This window comes from Spodoptera frugiperda, chromosome 27 (genome assembly GCF_023101765.2).
Source record: "Spodoptera frugiperda isolate SF20-4 chromosome 27, AGI-APGP_CSIRO_Sfru_2.0, whole genome shotgun sequence".
In the NCBI taxonomy this organism is placed as follows: Eukaryota; Metazoa; Arthropoda; class Insecta; order Lepidoptera; family Noctuidae; genus Spodoptera; species Spodoptera frugiperda.
Genome location: NC_064238.1, coordinates 3067789 through 3091903, shown reverse-complemented (window position 1 = coordinate 3091903; position 24115 = coordinate 3067789). Strand labels below are relative to the sequence as shown.

Sequence of the window (24115 nt, the reverse complement as noted above, 5' to 3'; positions counted from 1 at the left end):
AATCTAGCACTAGTCGTTAACTTAATTGATTTAGTAATAAAGTACTTATTTAATTATATTTTAATGAAATGGGCTATAATGCAGTCAGTGATAATTTCTAATTCCCTTGGCGTGGATGCGTTACAAGTGTAGAAATGTTTCTCCGTGTAATATTAGTGTGTACAGTAATATCGTGTGTGTTCTGCAGTAAACTGATCCATCCAGACCTGGGATCTATTGATGATGTGTTAGAAGTCATTGAGAAAGTGTCCACAAAAGCTCCAGGCCCAGGGCCTATTGACGATGTACTGGATATCATTAAGAAGGTGTCTACAGAATCTCCTGAATCTTCGAGGCCCATAGAACCACCATCTCCTGCGCCACCACACGGAAGGTCATGGCCACAAACCACAGACTCACCCTTCTTACATCCATCAACCAAATACAATTTCAACAATGCAGCCGAATCTATATTTAAGAAGATTTTTGAGGGCATGCAAAATATTTTTTCGTCTAATTTCTTCCCATTCATGGGGATGAAAACAGATGGAAGAAATGGTTTCACCATACCCAATCTGAATCAAGAAATGTTCCAGCCATTTCAACCTCTCGGTGTGTCGACCAAGAAGCGACCTCCGAAACATAACCAAGGTAAACAGAGTGTCCACGGTGGAACGAGTTTTTCGAAGACGCCTGCGAATAACAAACACATACATGACCAAGGTATCGCGTCAATATCTCACGGAAGAAATACTAAGCGACCTAAACAGGATCCTAATTTATCAAGTAATGGTAACAATGATCATGATTACGAATACGATTTTGATCCCCGCAAAGATAAAGATAATAAAATAACCATATAAACGATCATGGAATTTTAATGCAGTGAATTTAATAAATACCAAAGTTTGAATAAATTGAGTGCGAATTGCGATTCCAAAAATTAATGTTAATTAAATTCCTTCCGAACGTCACAATCTCATTTTTTAAATAGTTCTTTGAATCCGTTATAACAAAAATATCAAGCAAGGAAGTAACTAGCCAATTGCAATGTGTCGTGGTATTATGGAGACAAACATCTTCAAGGGGATGTCTCAGTTTTGAATAATTTTTCAAATAAACTTGTCTGCGAGAACAGGTTTACAAGAGAATAGCAACCTTATAATGAGGATGACGACGACCGACGATGACTTAGCTGTGCACACGTCGTAAGCGAACATCGCACTTAGTCTGGCTAGGGCGAGCGCATCTGCTCCTCGCGTTTTATTAAACACTCGATTAAAAATGAAGTTCTATTTACTAGTGTTTGTTGTAACCGTTCTGAACGTGCAGTGTAGAGCTAGTTTGTTAAAAGGTTTCTTGGGTGGAGCTGTAGAAGTCAATTCTCAAATCCATAATGCTGCGCATGGCGTTGCTGATGCCATTTTGGGGGGAGTTTCTCAAGTTCTGCACCATAATCACAGACCGCCGCATCGACATGAGAAACCTGAGACCGTAGTAGTGGTGGTGGAAGAGGGACCCGACGACGACCCGCCTGGCCCAGGATACGGACGACCCACTCAAAATGGGTACGATGCTCCAGTGTACGACAACCGTCCTCCGAATAAACCTGGACCTCCTCAGCAGCAGGGACATTATGGCAACCAAGGTCAGAATTTCAATCAAAACGGTAACTGGAATCATAATAACCAATATGGAAACCCTGGTAACCAATATGGAAACCCTGGTAACCAATATGGAAATCCTGGTAACCACTATGGAAAACCAAACAACCAATACGGAAATTCTGGCAACCAGTATGGAAAGCCCAACAACCAGTACGGAAACCCTAACCAGTACGGCAACAACAATAACCCGTACAACCAACCACCCAATCAACAAGACCATGGTAATAACGGGAATAAACCAAATAATCAGTATGGAAACCAGAACAGCCAATACGGAAAACCAAACAGACCGTACGGAACTCCTAACAACCAATACGGGAATAACAATAACAACTACGGCAACACCAACAATCAAAATGAATTTCCCAACAACCAAAATGGAAACCAAAACGGAAACTTCAACAACCAATTTGGAAATCCTGGCAACCAGGATGGTAACTTCAATGACCAATTCGGAAAGCCTAATCAAGGGAGTGGGTACAACGATCGACCAGTTTCTGAGAAACCGAACCAAGGAGGATATCAAGACCAGAGCAGTTACAAACCCGAGGTAACCAAGCCTACCACAAAACGACCAACAGGCAGTTATGGATACAGCAACCAGAACTCAAACAACAATGGCGCTGATTTCGATGAAAATAGCCCAGAACTGTCCACGAAGAAACCCATAAAAGATGATGAGTATCCCCTATTTGTGCCACTTGGACCTAACGACTATGTATACGGCGGTGACAAAATACAAGTCAATGCCCCCAAAAGAGAAACAGATAACAGTAAACCAACCGATGAAGACGAAGATCTGCCTTTAGATGTAAGGATAAAGAACCCATAAACTTAGAAATAGTTTTTAGATATACTTAAGTCTTTTTTATATTTATTTTATTGAGGACAACAAACAGCTGTACCTATATTAAACATAACATAACACATGAATGAAGTAAATTGATTTAACAAATACACTACTCAGAACGTTGTCACAGATTACCATACACATGCTTAGCAATAAGTCAAAGTGTTTACTCAAATAAAAAAATATATGTGAATTATTTTAAAACTCGTTTCATTAATAGATACATTAAAATCTAAATTTATAAAACAATAAAAATAACTATGTAGGTATCTGCCTATATTCCGTATTAGTGACGTCTAAACGACATTCGTATTCCATCTACGAATTAATTTAATGAAATACCTACTCTACAACCAACAATAATATAATCAAAGGTACTTAAACCTTTGTTGGTTTGTTTTTTTACTACATTCTGTATACTACCTTCAAAGTAGGCAGTTATTACGAAGACAATCGCCGTAGCTATAATATCTTGTCAGTCTATAAATAAATCCGTGATTAACCATTAAGGAGAATACAAACAGTAGGTACGCAGTTTTATTTAAAAAAATATTGTCATTTAGCTGTACCTAAGTACCTACCAAGTAGTATTATTATTTTACTTTATTATATCGTTAATGAGTGAACTATCCAAAAGTACTTAATCAATCTTTTAGTAGGTCACATGTAGTTAATAAATTAATTATGTTAAGTATTAGGTATGTATAGATGTATCCGTAGTAGTGTGTCACCTATAGCAATAGTGTTTTTTTCCTGTACACATATTATAGTAGGTATTTAAATCTATAGGTAGGTATTGGCCAAGTTAACATGTGCACGGTTAAGGAAACAATAAACTAATAGGTGTGATACTATAAATAACACATGTAAGTACCGACCTATAAACTGCATAAATAAGTACTTTAAATACCCACCTAATTAAAATAATAGCATCATTCATAACAAATTCTTATCATGGAAACGTCTCGCCTCGTCACGACGACAGGTGAGACGGTGAACTGGAATTTCCGTGTTTATAGCCATCCGTTGACGAAACCATAATTAACATTTTGTCTTGGCCTTAAGTGCAAAAAGCGTGAAGCCAAATGAACAACAAACATTTATTACGTCTCCAGCTGTTTCCCAACGAACACACTATTCATTGTTCATCGGCTTTAAATTAAAAGTGAATCTGTTCTTTTAGTGAAAATCCCCTAATAGTGCAAAATTTTCCTATCATGTGTGACATGAGTGAATTAGTCATTGTATTCGTATTGTTAGCAGTAGGAAATATCCACGGGCAAGGGTCATTTGCAGTCTTGCCACCAGTGTTAAACGTACGGCCTTCATCGGTGCCCGTGTATAGTAACAGACCGGTTTCCGTCCGGGAATACGTCGGAACTCGGACTTCACAACCACCACCGCGACTCTACACGAATCCACCTCGACCAGCTGATCGCAATCCTGACCTTCCGCAAAAAGTAGAAGCAAGTGGCAACCTTAACCTTCTGCTGACGACCGTGAGAGAGAACCAACCAAAACGGAAGTTGTTTGTTTCAACCAAGTTACCAGACAACATGAATCGACCTTTGAACGAAAATGATCCATTGAATAACACAATAAATAAAAAAGAATATTTGAGTAACGATGTTTACGAAGATATCGACCATGACAAGAACAGGACTCCAGAACGTGGTGTGAAACCTTTTCAACCGAATACAGCAAAAAGTGAAAATGTGTCAGCAGTGAAACCAGTTAATGTGGATAAAAATGCAATGCAAGATATTGCAATGCTTCCGAAAGTGAGTTTAGATGAACGATCATCTTTTAACGGTGACCAGTGTCCCGAGGGTTACGCCAAAGTTAACGGAATGTGTGTGAAGGCAGACTGATTGAACAGTTCGTGATGTGAATGTAGAAGATGGAAGTGTCCTCGTGAGAAACACTTCAGCCCACCTAAGTCCTAAGCAGTATTAAAGTGTAATAATTCCATAAATTCGTGATATGTACCTTTTGATACAGGTACGTTAGCATGTAAATACATTTTTGATTGCAGTTGAATGATAAATATAATTATTATGAATGTTCTTATGATCGTGTAAAAATACTTTAAAAATGTAGGTAAGAATCTACGTAAATATTAAAAAAAGGTTATTTTGTACCCTGTTTATTTGTTTTTATTTCAAGTTAAAAACTTCCATTTCAACTTTCCATTTAGGTAATCGGAAATAACCGAAGTAAAATGTACCGTTAATCAACTTTCTAATTTAATAAAAAACCTCAGACGTCAATAGGTAGGTGTTAAACGGCGTGACGATAGTTGTAGATAGTTCACCTCACGCTGTGGATGACGTTTTTAATGTTTTATTTTCTAGAAATCAGTGCCGGATTAGCCATGTAGCAGGAGGCAGCAAATGCTACGGGCCCCGCTCCATATGGGGGCCCCGCGCCTGTGCGCAAATCCACAAAGAAACCGACTCAATGTACCAAGCAAAATAACATCGTTCAACAACTTCACGAAAAGTTTTTTGTAAACTGGATTATTTACATCCTAATTTTATTTCAATAGACAATGTAACTTTAGGGCCCTGTGTTCACAATTCCTACGGGCCCCACGTCGGTTATATCCGGCACTGCATAAGAGCTATTTTCCGTGACTAACATTTTACTACTAGGTGCCTGAGTACTTGTGACGTTTAGGACTTCACGTGAAAACCCTAGCACAAGGAATAGGTACTGTACTAAGTCCTAGTTTACAGTAACGACTAGATTACTTAGGTATGATGACGTTGCGCCTTTTATTTATGCCCCAGAAGATGACACAGAAAACTGCACGATTGGCATAGTGGTTGGCAACCGGTTGTTACGAAACTAGTCAATGACGCCGATGACGCGGGTTCGATTCCCGCAAGTTACAGTTCCTTGTGTGATCCACAACTTATTGCTCCGCATCTGGGTGTATCATAGTAAATGACATTGGTAAAACTGACTTCCAAATAAGGTACCATAATAATTTTAAAATTCTATTTAATTAAATACCTACCTAATAGAAGGGATTTGAGAGTGTAAGGAATTATACTTTTGTAACTTATACCAAACGGATCAGAGGTGCACATAATTTCGTTGCATGTGCAATGTAGGCGTATTCTGTTGTAGAAGGACAAATCCCAATTACTTTACCCGACTCGGGCATCGAACCCGAGACCTCGTCAATGGCACTTGCGACTACTCATAACTCAACTAATAAGACGAGCAATTTGTGTAACTTTAACCACGCCACGCAAAATCATCTCTTCCTTAAATTCCATACATAGCAGCGGCTGCCAACCTCCTTGATCGTTATAAAAATAGAATACCGGATTGGACCTCGAGCTTGATGAACAAGGCATAACTTACATAACTACAGGACTATCATGCCTATTCATGTCCTAGTTGAGTGCCATGTTGGCCTCGGAAATATTCTAAGTTTAACCATAAAACAGGCCAAGTGTGCGTCATACTCTAGTATACGATGGGTTCCGTAGCGCTATACAAATGACGCATGGCGCCATCTATTGACAAGTAGTAAAACTTTATATTCATACAATTTTTCCATGGTCAAATAAAATGTGGAGCAGCAAGCAAGTATTCACTATTCAACTTCAATTAAATAACATTTTTATCTGATTTAATGGAAGATGGAAAAAGATGAAATTATATTTTACTTTATTAATTAATTATGCGTACGTCTGTGAAATAATACAAAACTATAATTACTAATTTTATTCATATTTTCCATGTAGACAAGAAGACGAGTTAGCTAATTGCTAAAAATAATTGGAAGTCTACTCCTCTACGTTCTTGGTTTGTTGATGATTTCGGTGGACGAAGGGTTTTAGAACTACTTAACTGAAATAAATTGTTATAAATTATAATTTTATTGAAATATTTGAAGTACGAAATTCTATTATAGAAATAGAAACAACTGATATTTTTATTTACTTTATAGTACTGTTTTAAAATTTCAGCTGGTATCCCCAAGTGACCCAAGTCCCTAATGTTTGTATAAATATGGTGGCAACACTGGTTTAAGTTTGTCAGTGTCATTATAATAGAACGTGGAGTAGCCGGCGTACCTCTTTTTGTAAAATATTTTACTATATTTTCGAAATTCTATTTTTGAGAATTTACCATTTACCACGCCGAGATTACAGAGAGAATAAATTACTCACATGGAGGTTATTATTTAACTTTACAACAACTTGGAAGAGTTTAAACAAACACCACGTGTGCGAGTTTGTTCTACAACACATACTTGGATCGTATATCAGGCTTCAAGTTTCCGAAAAGTGAGTGGCACATAATATACAGTGCCACAAATACTCGTGATTATACATACGCTCCACGTCCTATAATTCCAACGTGCCAATAAAAATGTCCAGCAAAGGCGATGTTGATCTTCGCGACGGGCTCTCCGCAGCGCAGATCTTCGAGAACCGCGAGGGGTTGACTTACAATGATTTCCTGTTGCTACCCGGATACATAGATTTCACCGCTGATGAGGTGGATCTAACATCGCCCCTTACAAAAAAAATTAACCTTAAATCGCCGCTAGTTTCCGCGCCCATGGACACCGTAACTGAAGCCGACATGGCGATAGCCATGGCTCTTTGCGGCGGTATCGGTATCATCCACCACAACTGCACTCCAGAGTACCAGGCCAATGAAGTACACAAAGTGAAGAAGTACAAGCATGGCTTCATCAGGGACCCTGTTTGCATGGGCCCTGAAAATATCGTAGCTGATGTTCTCGAAGCTAAGAAGAAAAATGGTTTTACTGGCTACCCTATCACTGAAAATGGTAAACTGGGAGGACGCCTCATTGGTATAGTCACTTCCAGAGACATTGACTTCAGGGAAAATGACCCACAATTAAGTCTCAAGGAAGTTATGACTCCCATTCATGATATGATAACTGCTCAGTCAGGTGTCACTTTACAAGATGCCAATTACATTCTGGAAAAGAGCAAGAAAGGTAAATTGCCAATTATCAATGGAGATGGTGAGCTAGTGGCCCTCATTGCTAGAACAGACTTGAAGAAAGCTCGCAGCTATCCCAATGCTTCCAAGGACTCTAACAAGCAGCTTTTAGTTGGAGCTGCAATTGGAACTCGTGAAACTGACAGAGAACGCCTTAAGTTGCTGGTCAACAATGGAGTAGATGTGATAGTCCTAGATTCATCACAAGGTAACTCAGTATATCAGATTGAGATGATAAAATTCATTAAGAAGACCTACCCAGAGATACAAGTTATTGGTGGAAATGTTGTTACTAGAATACAAGCCAAGAACCTTATTGAGGCTGGTGCTGATGCCCTGAGGGTTGGCATGGGTAGTGGCTCTATCTGCATAACCCAAGAAGTAATGGCATGTGGCTGTCCTCAAGCTACAGCTGTGTACCAAGTTGCATCTTATGCTCGCCAATTCAATGTTCCAGTAATTGCTGATGGTGGTATCCAATCTGTAGGCCACATTGTTAAATCATTAGCATTGGGAGCTTCAACTGTCATGATGGGTTCTCTACTAGCTGGAACATCTGAAGCTCCTGGAGAATATTTCTTCTCTGATGGTGTCAGGTTGAAGAAATACAGAGGTATGGGCAGCTTAGAAGCTATGGAAAACAAAGATGGAAAGGGAGCTGCTATGAGCAGATATTTCCACAAGGAATCAGACAAACATAGAGTAGCGCAGGGTGTGAGTGGCAGCATTGTGGACAAGGGCTCAGTCCTGCGGTTCCTGCCATACTTACAGGCTGGCATGCAACACAGCTGCCAAGATATTGGAGCTCGGTCAGTCACCATTTTACGTGACATGAGCTATTCTGGAGATCTGAGATTCATGAAGAGGACTTACTCAGCCCAGTTGGAAGGAAATGTACACAGCTTGTTCTCTTATGAAAAACGGTTATTCTAAGTTAGTGTCTCTAATGCACACTACACACCTTAGGATTTAACTGTTGAAGTCAAAGTCAGGCTGTACAGTTAAAACTGCACATTTAAATCTTAAGATGTGTAGAGCCTATAAGGCAAAAAATAACCCAATATAATATGTATATCTGAATATAAGGAAAGATTTAGTTAATTTTTGAGGGAAAATCAATTTATTATATTTAAGACTTTGATTGTAACTAGGTGTTAAAATATTAAAGTAAATATATAAGCATAAAATATGTTATCCACTGCAACAGAGTATTCCATTTTATATGTTATATGTGTGATACTTGGTTTTTGAGAAAAATCAAGTTTAAAATAAATAAATAAATGAAGTGTGAATTAAAATAGTTGTTCATTTTTTACCCCATAAAGAAAACTGGCAAATTGCTGAAATACACAACAGAATTTAGTACACCTACATACCAGCATGTGTTAACAAGATTATTCATTTATCTTGTTAGCAGGATATGTTACCTTATAAGGCTTCTTGTCAAATCAAGTTAATCTCTATATTTAATATGGGATAATAGTAAAATCTTAATCTTGTTCCTAAAGTAGGTATTTAATAGGTATTAGCAATTTAGCATAAACCAAAATCTCACGTCATTGTCCTAGGCATTAATGTCAATTTCCAAAGAATGGTGGTAAGCACAACTATTTAGCAAAAATATTTTTTTATGCGACATTTTTTAAACGAGCTATAAAATAACATAACCTTGGCCTTGCCTGGATTGGACCCAATCATCAACTTTGAAAACTAAATCGACGAGCACGAGTAATTTTTAAGTACTTTTCTAAATACCAGTAGACAGGCTGGAAAATCTCCAAATCTAGAGATCCTAGCTAAAATTTATCGAAATTTTCGCACCCTCCTGGGCGTACACCCCAGAAATGGCATAATTGCTGACTGAAGGATGGGGTGAGAGTGACCATGGCCTGGAATAGGGCCAATTTACATAATCTCGAGGTACTAATAATTTTCGAGGATAGGATATCATAAGCTTGTGACCGATCTTTCTTTATCCGCTTGAAAATCTTGGAATACTCATCTCGAAATCTAGAGGTCCTAGCTAGAATATAACGAAATTTTCGAATCCCACCAGCGAAACCATAGGTACTTAAGTATACTTACTGAAGAATAATGGTCTGGCAATGAACCCATTTATAAAATATTGTGACGTCAAGACGTCCTATTTAGACTTGTTTTAAATCGAATTTTACTGCCAGACGACATCGTTTATAATATTGTGTTAGTTGTAAGCTCAAGTGAAATGTGTATATTATAGGTAAAGTAAGGTGATGAATAAAAACAACAAATATTCTAATAATCACAATTTATTGGAATTATAAATGCACAAGCTGCGCAGGCATGATTATTTTAATTTGACAATAAATATCATAAAAGTGCTAAATAACTTAATAAAATTATATGTGCTACAATCTATGATTTAGACTGGTGCGTCCAAAAATGTTACTCTTAACATTTTAAACTGCATCCTAGCTAGCAATACTACCGCTGCTCGTACTATTATCGTTTTCAATAATACTCCTTTGGCTTAAAACCCAGAACTCATTACATTGCAATACTGGTGAATAATATAGTTGATCTGTAGAGAGCGCAGCCACCACGTGATAATACAAATATATCTTAAATACCTAGCGATGATATCAAGTCAGTATTACACTGGTCTTCAACAAGATCTCGGCGTCATGTTGGCTGAGTTACTATTCGTATCGATTATTATAATTGTTAGCCTCAAAGTGCTTTAAGTTGATCTTGCTGACTATATCAAGACAACCCAGCTGATAAAGTCTACCCTGACGAACCACAGATAGACGCAGGAAGCGACCGGCTAAGTCTCGTTTGATAACGCGGTTATAAAAAACTACCAAAACTACACATTCCTTAATAAGTTCAAACTATCAAAGCGATAAGTTCGATGCGGTTATCTGTTATTATTGAATCAAACACTGAGTTGACAGACTTAGCAGGCCACAGTTTCCGATAAGCACACTCGTAAAATCTGAGTCGATGCTGTAACGACGTCTGTGTCTTACTTTCTCAATCCTAACGCACCAGTCGGAATGCACGAAGTCAAGCGACCAAAGCGTATAAATCTTACTGAGATTACATCTTAGCTGAATTCAGCACGTTTCAGCGTGTTTTATAATATTTGGAAATATTGATATGGACTTACAACTAGAGCAAAAAAGTCGTGGACCTAGGAAACAGTGGACGCCTCTGTATGAATACGAAGCATGATGGTGCAGATGCGATTAGCCAAGTTTGTTCAGTAGATATGTCTGCGGAGGCAATACGGTGTTGGTATGAATTGGGGTTATCCACATTTTCTAGGGCCATGGAAGCACGGGAACTCGCTCAAACGTGCTGATGTGGATTACAACGCTGCACGGGCATGAAGCGCCTACTCCTTGGGTGCGTCTCCTTCGGCCTCGTCGTCGTGCTCGCGCTGGAACTCCGGTCCGTGGGTCACGTCGTCCTCGAACACGATCTCCTCTGGGTCGGGGGCGCGCGGCAGGAACTCCTCGCCTGGACAGATCTTCTTGAAGATCTGCTCAGCCTACGACAAGAACACAACATATGTATTTAACGTATACCTTATTGTGTACATACTTAGAATTTTGTGAGGTCGTCGTTGCTATTTTTATTTATTTATTTGTCTCAGGTATATTAATTTACCCATAGCAAAATATACAATAATATAATTCAGCTAGATTCTCGTTGAGGCATTAGTTCGAGCCGAGCTAGTCGGTTCATTAAACATTAATAAACTGGCGTGTTCTCCGCTTAGCTATTAAGTGTAGAACATAAGTTTGTACTTGTTAAGTCCATGACAATAAGAATAAACAGAAAAAACATCAAGTAACAAAACAAATACTATACATACATGTCTATAGCTATCACATGACTGGGTATATAGTATTAAACTACACATAAATCTTATTTCTTCAAACCCATACTAAAATCTTTGTTCTGTTTTAATACAGGGGCGCTATCTAAGAATAAATTGCACCACAATTTCATTGAACCCACCACGTGTTCAGTATATTAATCTATAAACAATTATAATTATGTTTACATTAGTCAATCACTAACTGTTTTTAACATTTATTAGAAACACGCACCAGATAACACATACCTAACTAGAGATAGCAAAAAATATCGGTAAGTAAAAATATAGCAACAACAAACACACAGGAGCCGTGCCGTGCAAAGTATTTAGGTTCCGTAATAAATTAACCATTGTTTTATGCTGCAAACAACGTTTACCAAACTTTCTTCTTAATTTTATTTTCATAGTTTATTTTTGGTAAATTCGGGACGAGATATATCTCATACAGAAAATTGGGTTTATGCGAACAGTGTAACACTTCAAGATTGACTGATTTATATAAATAATATCCTAAAAATATAAGTCTAGTTAAGAGATTTTAAAGCATAGCAAATAAACAGATCGTAATTCGTATTAAAATATGGTAAGACAAGTCCTTCTTAACACCTGCAACACTTGCTGGTAACTAAGGCTCCAGGGAATGTATCCTATTTTTATGGAATAAGCCGACAAACGAGCTCACGGATCACCTAATGGTAAGCAATCATGGAGGCTTTACAAGTGCGTTGCCCGCCTGATTGGGAAGATTGGGAAGGGGTGTAATTGGGCCTCCGGTAACCACAATAATCTATACAAATCCAAAAATACTATGAATTTTATGCACTAATCTTTAGAACTAGGCATTGAAACTGCGTATTCGATACAAAACCAAGTTTTTACGTAATGAACCCTAAAGATAGAGCCACACAATCTATTGAATAACGAAAAACAATAAACAGAGGTATCACGATTCATGTTTGACGGAAATAATTTATTATAATTGTGTTTTGGGTTACTGTAGTTCGCTTATCATGTTTCATTCTTTGATAAGAAAATTATTAAGAGTTAGGTGTTACCTAACTAACATAAATTAGTATCAAAATAAAAGAAACAATTTTATTTGTTTCTTTAAGTACATAAGTAATCATAATGATTAATAACATTAGCATTTGTCAATAATCTTCAATACAGACTATACCTATATAGTGTTTACAACTATTACATTACAATATTTACAACTTACTTGTCTATAAATAACAGACATTGCAATTACATAATTAGTAACTAAGTAATGTGTTACGATGCCTTTTGACCTAATATTTCATGTACATTCATAAACCTTTGCAAAACGTTGTTTTACTTTGGATAACCGTTAATTAGTAAAGGAATAAAATAACGGAACATAATAAAATAACAATAGAATTTCTTTTTCAATGGATTAAAAGAATTTAAAACAAAAGCATATTAATGTTAAATCAAATCAATGTTTGTGTGAAATGTAATATTATTTTGATTAACTGGCCCAGATAGGAAAAATATAGTAATAAGGCAGACTTAGCTATGAAGGAAGAAGGAAAATCGTGAGCACTACTGGCAACTAGTCTAAAGAATGGCTCTAATCAAGTAATTAGGCATTATGAATTGGTGTCATGGGTAAACCTTTAAGTATTTAATTACAGGGGATAATTGACTAGGATTTACTGCCGATTTCAATAACCGATCTTAATCCGTCTGTGGACTGCTATACCTTAAGCGCTGTAACAAGGTGCGGCTGACAGATGCCAGTATGACATTGATGTCTCTCTCTAGGGATGGACATTAGAAAAATCTTTTTTTATCGCTATCGATACTCGCAGCATACATTTAATTCTCTTTAATTTTTTTATTAAATGTGTGTGTTATTTAGTTGTGCAGTCTAACTACGTGTATATACTTGTCAAAATAAATATTTTATGACCGAGCCCTGAGGTATTTCAGAGTTTCAGTTTTACAGAACCGTGAAGAAAACAAGGGTATATAAGTTTGTATATGTTACATTAAGTACCACCACGCATTATCAATGGCGCCGGAAATGTCTAGAAAAATGCCTACTACATATTTCTGCTCAGATAATGTCACTGTGGTTCGGGCAGAGAGAGCCGCGTTTACAGTGGATTTACCCACATAATTAAAGGTTTTTTAAGAATGATAATTGAACGACGCACGATTTTCGTTTTTTATTCTAAAAAAACATCGACTACCTATTCATCGTAGCCGTACATCCCATCACTAAACACGACTATGGCTTTACGTTATACGCATAACACTTTACTTTATTTTTCATTTCATTAGATTTTAATTAAATACTAGAACATTCCGGTTGGTTTTAATTTAATTAACTACGCTTCCGAATGATTTAACATAATACGAATGTGATACAGCTAAAATATTAAGGCATAATTTTTAAATCGTAGCAACTTTCAAGAGTGATACGAAACGTTACTGAATCTGTCAGCCGCACCTTGTTACGGCGCATAAGTTATAGTGGTCTGCAGAAGACAAATAATGATCCACGAAATAAAAAAAATACAAATGACACCTCTGTCCCAACTAAAAATCACGGTGCACGCACGTAAATTAATGGAGAAAAGCTCTACTAGTTTTGAGTTCGAGAGTCGAGTCGGCTCATTTATTAAACTATTGTTGAAATATGATTGTAACATCAATATAAATTATAAAAAGCGAAAATAGCCGAATTCTATTGAGAGACTACCGTTATTAATAATACTAAATTGATAAGACTTGTTTTACAGTTAAGAATATTAATTTTATAAAACTGGATTGCTGATACACACAAAACACTGGAACTTGCCTCTGCTAAATATTCGAAAATAGCAATTTAAGCATAAAAAATAGCAATTTGAGCATATAAATACAGCTAGCTACTTCCGCGTATATTTATCCTCTGTGCTCTGTTCCTATTGATAGTAAAGTAATGTTATATTATTTATAGCCTATCACCTTTCTCAATAAATGAACTATCCAACACAGAAATAATTGTTGAAACCGATACGGTGTTTTAGGCGTAAAGAAGAAACAGAGACCTGAGTTACTTTCGTATTTATATTCATAATCCAATTCCACTGCTCGGCTCCTATTGGTGACAGCGTGATGTTTTATAAATGCAAGTGAGCCTCGATAAATGCATAGTGCATCCAATACAAAAATAAATATTTAAATCTGACCAGTAGTTTCTGAAATAAGCGCATTACAACTCTTCAGCTTTATATATTAGTAAGTATAGATATAGATAATAGTATTTCGAAACCGGAACACATTATCATCATCACCTACAGCCCATGATAGCTATCCCATCGCTGAACTATGGGCCTCTTTTACATAAAAAGCGTTTGCCAATCTCCAAGCCTGGCAGGCGAGTGAGAGATCGGAGTTTGATATATATTATTCAGGTTTATCCGGGAGCGCCAGCACGTACAGTTCCGGATTGGTGACAAGTGTATTGTACTCGGCGAACCCGAACTAACCTCAATCATTTTTAATACATAATATTTCACAATAATTATTATTTTTATCATATATTTTACCTAATAACGTTGCTATCCGCGTGGCTATCGCCTTACATGTGTAGCCACGTGACTCAGATGCTCAAGTACACAGCCAGAGGTCAGGTCAATCACTCTAATTCAATTGTGTAAAAATAAGGAGGATGATTTTTTTTAAATAAATTATTTTCCTATAACAAATCTACTACTTAGCTAGAGAACCTATGTAAAACAAATGTTATAAACTGATTAACTTAAAACCTATTTTAGTATATTGCAAGATAATTTATTTTAAGGGAAACAAGTATGACATTTCATGTAAAAAAATCAGCAAACTCATACAAAATACATAGAAATGTATCATTTTTGAAACGCCTAGGTCTTCAAATATTAAAATACGCGATGTTATTGAGGTCACAATCCAATCGCTCTAATTGAATTGTTTCATGTTGGCCGGTAATAAAGTTAAGTAGCAACAACAGTGAAATTAGACTCTAATTACTTAGCTAATAGGTTTATTCTTCTATCTCGTATCTACAGGTGTTGACACAGTTTCGTTTTATGAATATTATCTAGTGAAATGGATCGATATGCAATAACAGGTCAGTGCAGAATTTAGGTCAACATTTGCAATTCGGTAAAGACATTTTGCTACTGGTGTAATTCACATTCCAACGTTATTGTAATTAATTCGACAACACGATGGCGTTATTTCCCAAAGGGAAAAGTACAATAATTATGGGAGTTTTGGCCACATTGTTATGTAATGTATAATTCTTTTGTACCTAAAAAAAACATCGCGAGGAAACATGGGGGCCGTCTCGGGTTCTCGAATCCGAAGTTTCGTTTAATTTTCGGCCGTGAAATGAAATAACGTTTTATTTTTAATTTCACATCAAAAGTTATTTATTCATTCATTTCATTCGTTCATTTTTGTTCACGAAAGTATGCAATAAATGGAATTGTAGTATACAATCTGAGAAGTTTCGTCCGAAACTTCGTTTTTCGTTGAATTAGATTGGCCTTATAATTTTTTATTCTAAGTTTAAAATCGCCAACCCGCATGGAGCAAGCGTGGTGGTTATTACTCAAACCTTCTCAATGTGAGGAGAGAGAGGCCTTTGGTCAGCAGTGGTTAATGTACATAATATGATGTGCAGAGTGTTATGTAATCAATATCAAAAGATATCATTATAGAACTATGCCGTGTGATAATAAGAGCGTACAAAACAGTTGTCACCAAGGTCTACTCTTTCCTACATATTTTATAGAACAAACGGGCACCAGATTACCGGTAGCGATATCCAGCCCGCCTGTCAAGCGAAGAAATGTCAGCCAACTCCGAACTCGCAATATATTCCAATATATTCTGCCTGTGCGGTTTCCAATTGAGCATTAGAATGTTTGTCCCAATTCTTGAAGTTTCGAAAATATTAATGCATTGAATTGCCTACAAGCTATGACGGTAGCTGGGACTAGATTTGCTGTGTAAACCTACCATCAGCATTCAATTGGAACTATTAACAAAGAAAAACGATACCGTTCCATTGTAATACGTCTGTACATATGACGCCATCTATTGGTATACTTTGCGAAATTAGAGCGTTTACGTTCTGCGGCTTTTCATAGAAACTTATAATTCCCTGTTCATGAAAAGGAATAAACCTATTTTAATTAAATTTGGTATGCTATGTTTCACATAACTTTCATGTAAAATAGATACACTTCTGAACTGCTACCTAATGGTATTGAGTGGCCTGTTTGCCACGCTATTCCATAAAAAAACCTCCGATCTCTGATGCCCATCTTTACCAACTCTTTATATAAAATAATGTTGTATCTTCCACCTAGAATCTTATTGCCAATGTTAATAACAATGAATGAATTTATCTAAAAATGTTGCATTGTCTGTAAAATGCCGCTAAGTCTTAAGCACTAAAATAACTCTGTGACCATAATCTGTACACTTAGTTGCAATAAACTTGACTTTGAACGAATTTGATAAAAATAATAAACAAGGAGAAATGTGTTACCTGTTCGACTGCGCGGTCGAAGTCGAGTCCTGCATCAGGTCCGGAGCAGACGTGCACGCAGTCCGCCACGCTGGCCACGGCCGCGCTCGTGTCCTTCACGTTGTAGAACAACGACCACAAGCACTGCAACAACAACATACATGTTACTTCAATATTCACTTTTAAAAAATAATTAAAATAGCTGAGAGGACACAGGACTGTCTCTCACCCACTCCATTATAGACCTTATTTCCAATAATTACAGACTAATTTTATATGAACTAGTTCGGTTACAGAATGGAAACCAAATTCAAAACACTGGCCTAATGCGAATTAGCTCCGTAGTGATACAATATATGAAAGCTAACGCCATCTATCGACAAGTAGGAGAACTATATAATATAGCATGATGGGCAAGTTTATATGGACCCTGACCAAATAGCCAATCGTAATGTATAGCATATTGACTAGAACCTACAGGAATGGAAATAAAACAGTTTTCAGTCAGTCAGATTAGAATTTTACAAAGATTTTTCAAGTGCTTAAAGAGAGTGGTTCGGCGTGGTTCTTATTTTCCCTCTATGCTTCTTTTATCTCTTCCTCTTCTTCATTTAGATTTTATTATTTTAAAAATGTAGTTATTAGAAAATCTTATTCGAAGCTTTTGTTAAATAAAAGATTATGATAATACCTTAGGTTTCTCAGACTCGGCAGTTTGGTCGCCGCCCGACATGTCGAAGATCTTCTCCGCGATGCCCATCAGGTCGGACTCGGCATCCTTCACCTTGTTCGTGATGAAGTACACCACAACTGCAACGACAAATTATTTATTGTTGTAGATAAAATATAATAATATCTTCAAAGTAGTTATAATACATACATACATACATAACCTCACACCTGTCTCCCATGGAAAGCCAATTGCTACGAATCTTACATACTTCTTTCGCTTCATAAACAGTCATAATAACAAGACTTGTAATGTTTAGTTGATATTTTTTTATTATTATAGGAAACCTTCTCTTCATCATATAGGTGCATTTACAATTTTTTCAAACACAGATTTAGCCTTTACATAAATTAATGCTTAAATGAACGATTTACAGATTACAAGAAAATGTTGTTCGGGTATCGAACCCGCCACACTTTAGCCAGTACAAGGTTAGCAGCAGTTAAACTGTAACATTTTTATAATAAGATTGGTCCGGAAACGAGTGCAAATACTCTAAGATAAAACTATGTTTATTATCATTCCTGTGTAATCAAAATAAATGAAAATGTCATGAAATACGATCTTTTCCAATTCTTGTTGTTTATGTATCCGCCTTGTTACCGTCCAACTGAACAAACTATTAAATTCAGCACGATATACAACATCATACATTATCATGTATAGAATGTATATTTAATATAAAACACACATGTAGATTATAGCTCCAGGAACTACTTACAGCATACTGGCAAAAAATTAGGTTAAGTCAGAGACCATTAAAAAGGAAACAAATCGAACATCTGGACCGACGAAACTAGACGGGAATGACTCATATATAACTTGGACAAAAAGACTCAAGTACTACGTGTTACCGAGTCGCGCGGTTCAACAAAAAACTCGAGTAAAAAGTTAAATTAGCTAGTGACCCTGGACGAGTTTTGGTAGCATTGTTCGGCAGTCGCAGTCCGCCAGTTCGAGGCATTCGACTTTAACCATCGCCAGTAGAGCGCTCATGATTTATCTCGTCGTAAAGAAAAGTACCACCAATGATTCATGCGTGGCCAATTAGCTGATATTTCGCTTTCAAGGAGCCAGGCCGTAGAAAAATGTCTCGAATACCATCCAACATTAAAGTACCTACTTCATTAATAGATTTCTTTTTTCTGACACTCCTTTGAAGTATAATATGAATAACGGTACTATCCCCACAATACAGGCTACTTACTAAAGTACGTAATGGTTCAACGATCGTTAAATTATAGGTCCCTCACTACCGGTTTACAAAGCGACACTTAAAATTGAAATATTTCGAATAGCTTCCACTCGTGCCTCTTCATTTTGTTTCATCACGTCTTGTCAGTTGAAATGTTTCACAATTATGGAACGGAATGTTTATTGTAATCGTCGTTTGTGGCTCAGAGTTGCGATACTTACACAGTCCTTTGGGGCAGGAGCCGGTGGCGGGCCCGACTTCGAGTACGGTGACGGCGTGATCATCATCAGACTGAGGAGGGAAGCGGAGCAGGGTCAGCGGCTCCTTGTCACTCTTCATTATAGAGCCATTCGTTATGAACACCGCCTTCGATATGTCGCTGCTCTCCGCCGGCTCCGGTGAGATCAAGTCCTTAGGACATTCGTTGATACCGATCACCAAGTGGTCGCAGTTCAGAGTCTTCGACTTGCTGTCGATCGTGACCACAGTCTTCCCTTCATCCACAGTCTTTGTTTGAACCTTGTCGATCGGCCGGTTCAGACAATACACGCCGCCGAAAACAGCGCACAATCTATAAATATAACATAAAATTTATTAAAGAATGCTACAGTTTTCAGACAACGGAAGATTTTGGAGCACCCGTCTCTCGTCACGTCCATAAAACGTAGACATTAGATATTTCGAAGAAAACTTCCGCTGTTTCATTTTTATTGCCTACAAAATGCATATTTTAATCTTTACCGCGAATATTTCATCTGATTATAATGATTGAACCGAGTTTAGTTGCAATTGTTGAACTTTAATTATAAACTTCCTCAGTGAATAACCTTGTGAAAAGCGCAAATAAACTGGTTCAATAGTTGTATGAACATAAAAATTTCAGCGTGCCTATAAAAGTCTGTTTATTTTTTACCCGACCCACATGGTTTGTCGTCTTCGTTTTACTGCCGAGACTAACTCCTACAACAACAGAGTTTAACGAGGGTCAGCCTAATGCTATTCACACTCACATTTAAATTGCAATCATTACTTTTTAATTACTTTGACTTGGAATATGTTGTTTCGATCTCATTTCAGGAAAACGAACATTTACATGCTTACTTGATACCACATCCAGCCACTGAAATACGACGGAATTTGTTTTGATATTGTGGTCGGCTGCCTACCTCATAACTCACATTCCATGGAATGTTTTGTTTGCATAAATACTTAATGGGGGTTTAATAAGTAAAACGGCGAGTGGAAATCCCTCCGCATTCTCTCATGCCTGAAACGACGACGGTGAGCGACGATGATTCACCGAAGTTTTTATAGAATGAATACAAGAATAGCCTTCATCGACCGGCATGTTGTAAAATATTTGAACAATTAAGATATTAGAATATAGGGTTAAGAACAACAATTTTAACAGATAATGTTAAATTTTCTTATAAAAATTAAATAACAAGATTTAACTAAAAAGTTAGTTTTTAACATTACGATATCTTAAATCGTGCAGCATGCAACATTAGAAAGTTGCTTCATTTTTGTTTGCGTAGTCGAGCTGTGCACATTTGGGTCATTGTACCGACGACCATCGAGCCGGCACTTTCATGGTGCACTTTTTTGCAATAACAATTGATAATGTAACATCAATCTATCTATCTATCTGTAGCCAGTTACAAAGTAAGACAGACTCACACTTTTAAATGATCATTCAAATTGACATGAATCGGTTTTCTCACGTTAATGCGAATTAATCTCATAAAAACAAAATAAAACATTCGTGTCGAATTCAGTGCTGAAGACTAATCTACAGCAAATTATACACACAGGTGTTAGATGAAACGATGCTATAAAAACCTAGTAGTATCCCACTTGGTAAACAAACAATCATTCATTCATCGACCATGATGTTTTGTATCGGGAGAACCGTGGTCTTACGTACCTGCAGAAGCACTGGGGTAGTTCTCCACTGCCGTACATGGGCCACAGGAATGGAGTGTTGCCATAGCGACCGAGACTCATGAGGAACTTCTTACATTCCTTGACGCCCTCCAAGCAAGGCATGTTGTTGGTGCCGCCCGCGATCGCGTACAGTACATAGTGGATCAGATTGGGAGTCAGACCCTTGTGTGCTAAGTACTCCTTGAAAGTCTTGTCATTCCAATCTAGGGGTTCAAATAATTATGTATCAACAATGTGGCCGTTTTCTGAATATAAATTGAGCAGATTGGTAACATTTAAGAAGGAATAGACATTTTATCTTATTTCGACTTTACCTTTAAATTCGTTATTCATTTCCTCCTCATTGTATCCAACGATAGATGTCAACATCTTCATGAGTTGACGTTTCTCGACGATGCCCACAGCTTCGGTCGCGAAGACATCAGCTCGGGAGCAAGGTACAGGCATCAGACGGTCGTTGAGCCACGTCAGGACTCTGGTGACGCATCGGAACTCCGCGTAACGAGCGATGTTTGAGGAGATCAGGAGCTCGACGAGGGGACCGCGAGAGAACAGCAGCTATTTGAACGAAGACATAGTAGTGTAGGAACAGAAATAAGGTATTTTCTAAGCAAGGTTCATTTTTCTTTAGTGTTGGTTTACGTTGTAACATCTGAAAATTGGCCAACTGTAACTACGCATAGTTAAACGAAAATTTGTTTCAATCTCTATTATTTATTTATTTTCAGCCATGGTTGTCCCACTGCAGGGTAAAGGCCTCAATCTATAAACACAATAAAATAATCATTGTAGTATAATTTATTTCCTTACCTTAGGTGTCATGTCAATGTTAAACTTCCTATATTCTGCAGAGAAGTTGGCCTGGCTCCATATTTTCTTAGCTGGCTCTGCCTTTGCCTCCTCGGGTTTTTCTTCCCCACCCTCTTCCTTTTTCTCATCTTGTGCTGATTCCCTTTATCAAATACGAAAATGGTTTAATAAACCAATAGAAATCGTGTGTAATCTGTATTTTGGATATGTGCTGTGCTACTTATAGCTTCTTAGTAGATAGTAATATTGTATAGCACTAGACCGTTCATCCATAAAAAAAGGGAAAACGAAAGGAATTCAATTACACAAGTGATGAAAAAAAATAACTAATTTAATCCATTAATCACTATGTTCCATAATTAACTCAATATAATCTAGTAAACCCAATGTAGTTTACTTCACTTATTTATTAGAATAATGAACACATACTTACTTTTCAATATACCATTTTTCAGCTAAATTGTAGACCTGCAGTTGTCTTTTTGGATCAGAGTTGACTTCTTTGATAAATTTCTGTAGACCGTCAAAATTGTATGAAGCCCATAGACCTCCATAGTGGTCACTGGAGTCTAGATGCAAGACATTCTTTCCTATTCTGCTGCAGGCGGCAGCCACTATGGACTCCACCATTCCTAGACAAACATATACCAGAACAACTTAGAAAATAAGAATTGCATACAATAATGAGTAAAAGCTTCTGTCCGTTCCATGCCATCAAAAAAATAAAATAAATATAATGTTATTGGTTTTGAGGATGGATATATTATTTTAGTCATCATTTTTTATTTTAATTACACTAGATGATGAGCCTATTATCATAATGCAGATATCTATTGAATTGACCCTTCTTAAAGTTGCAACTACTCATTAAATTAACATTATTATAAAAACAATGTTATTCACAATAAATCTGCCATCATTTCAGGAAGTCCAGCTCCGAGACACACACGACGGATAAAAGGAGTTTTCTAAACCACCTTTTACTAAAAGAAATCTACACAATATGGATTGAAACCTTTTTATTCACTTCTAAGTAGATTCAAGTTTTTTACTTTGCTAACTGCAATAGTATCACAAAAAAGGTTTTGTATCTTGTGATTAGAGTTTTACTAAATGGAACCTTGGGACTTATCTTCCTTGTTTCAGTTATTTGAACACCTTTTTACCTACTAGTGTATTTTTCCAAATAGGATGTTTGGAACATTTTTATTTTACCTATTTTATTTTGTATAATTATTTCAATATAAATTGATTGATATCCTGTAATTAATTCCAATTTCTACTGCAATTGCATGTAAAATAAATGTACTGCATATCCTCCAAATAACTAGAGCCATGTCATGTTAGTAATATAATAAAATTATTTATGAATCAATTATGTAGGAAATATACAGTTTATTTATTTGAATTGATCTTGAAAATAATATTTAATTTTTAAACAATACTATTTCAATACCATTAATATATAGGTACTCACATTATTTTACATAATACTTTTATGTTACAATATCTATAAGTATCCGTTTTAAGTATTATACCTTTTATCAAGTATAGCACAAAACAAAGGAAATCTATTGAATTTCTGTATATTAAAAGATTCACAAGGTTTAATGTAATCATTTATTTAATACAGGATATTTTTCCTATTTAATTAATTATTTCCATTATTATCTCTTATTTTATATAATACTATATTTATTTCATTATATGCCCTTGATAATAATGCACTTTATACTAAGAGAAAAAGGATAAATTCTGTAAATGCCAATAAGAAAATAATCTTGCTAGAATTTACTACATAATAAATTTTAGATATAATTTTCCTCAATGCTAGTAATAAGACCATTAAGACTATAATAAATTCTTATAAGAATCTCATTCACAGTTAACTAATTGATTTCATTATTTTCCATCTAAATATTTCATATAAATGCATTAAGTTTCATAACTAACATTCTGAAACCGACGAACGTATTCATAAATTCAGTGTAGCCAGACAATGACAGCAGCTAGACACTGCAAATATTTAATTAATGACTAAGCTGCAGTATAGGGGTGTAGTTTGCCGTATAATGCAATTATATATACGTAAAATACTTTCAACTAGTACAAAGACTTGTGCTTTCCCAACCCAGGATATCTTAAAGCATTTTCTAACGCAAAATTGATGACTAGACAGCTATGAAAAAAAAGGATCGATAAGTAGGCTGCTATCGCCATCATGACCGGTGCAGTATTACACGGATAATATAACTTACCTGTCCCCACAACGATGACCTGGAAATCGGTCGGTAAATCGTCGTCCATGATTTCTGCTTATTTTCTATCCACGAAAATTAAAATATATGAAATTAACAATTACAAAACCGAACAATCCACTCCTCTTCCACTTGACACTTTGACAGTGTCTGTCAAACGGACGATGACATTTGATGACAACTAAGCAGGCTCGTTCGAAAACATGGTGAAACATCGATAACATTTTGTTCAGAATAAATTAACTATAACTTTTATATTTCAAGTTATTTTTTTATTAAT

The 24115-nt window shown here is 36.4% G+C and overlaps 3 protein-coding genes across 3 annotated transcripts; 2 read left to right on the top strand and 1 right to left on the bottom strand.

Annotated features, from left to right (window-relative positions):
* The first annotated feature begins 1156 nt into the window (after positions 1 to 1156).
* LOC118263661 (homeobox protein 2-like) lies at positions 1157 to 2700 on the top strand. Its single transcript, XM_035575773.2, has one exon. The coding sequence runs from the start codon at positions 1264 to 1266 to the stop codon at positions 2476 to 2478; it is 1215 nt and encodes a 404-aa protein (XP_035431666.2). The 5' UTR covers positions 1157 to 1263; the 3' UTR covers positions 2479 to 2700.
* Positions 2701 to 6542: 3842 nt separating this feature from the next.
* On the top strand, positions 6543 to 8792 carry LOC118263464 (inosine-5'-monophosphate dehydrogenase). The gene has a single exon (XM_035575483.2). The coding sequence runs from the start codon at positions 6889 to 6891 to the stop codon at positions 8425 to 8427; it is 1539 nt and encodes a 512-aa protein (XP_035431376.1). The 5' UTR covers positions 6543 to 6888; the 3' UTR covers positions 8428 to 8792.
* A 974-nt stretch (positions 8793 to 9766) lies between these two features.
* LOC118263436 (rab proteins geranylgeranyltransferase component A 1) lies at positions 9767 to 24004 on the bottom strand. The gene is made up of 9 exons (XM_035575440.2): positions 23836 to 24004; positions 22011 to 22209; positions 21578 to 21719; positions 21082 to 21325; positions 20748 to 20970; positions 19042 to 19391; positions 17587 to 17705; positions 16917 to 17039; positions 9767 to 11029 (listed from the first exon to the last, which is right to left on the bottom strand). The coding sequence occupies exons 1-9, from the start codon at positions 23882 to 23884 to the stop codon at positions 10874 to 10876; spliced, it is 1605 nt and encodes a 534-aa protein (XP_035431333.1). The 5' UTR covers positions 23885 to 24004; the 3' UTR covers positions 9767 to 10873.
* Positions 24005 to 24115: the final 111 nt, after the last annotated feature.

What these genes read in the sequence shown, in the direction of transcription:
- LOC118263661 (XM_035575773.2), top strand. Translation starts at nt 1,264, where the DNA reads ATGAAGTTCTATTTACTAGTGTTTGTTGTAACCGTTCTGAACGTGCAG.
- LOC118263436 (XM_035575440.2), bottom strand. Translation starts at nt 23,884, where the DNA reads ATGGACGACGATTTACCGACCGATTTCCAGGTCATCGTTGTGGGGACA. An exon ending in AATGAATAACGAATTTAAAG is followed by an intron (nt 20,971 to 21,081) that starts GTAAAGTCGAAA and finishes TTGAACCCCTAG; the next exon opens with ATTGGAATGACAAGACTTTC. An exon ending in TCGACCGCGCAGTCGAACAG is followed by an intron (nt 11,030 to 16,916) that starts GTAACACATTTC and finishes TTCTTGTCGTAG; the next exon opens with GCTGAGCAGATCTTCAAGAA.
- LOC118263464 (XM_035575483.2), top strand. Translation starts at nt 6,889, where the DNA reads ATGTCCAGCAAAGGCGATGTTGATCTTCGCGACGGGCTCTCCGCAGCG.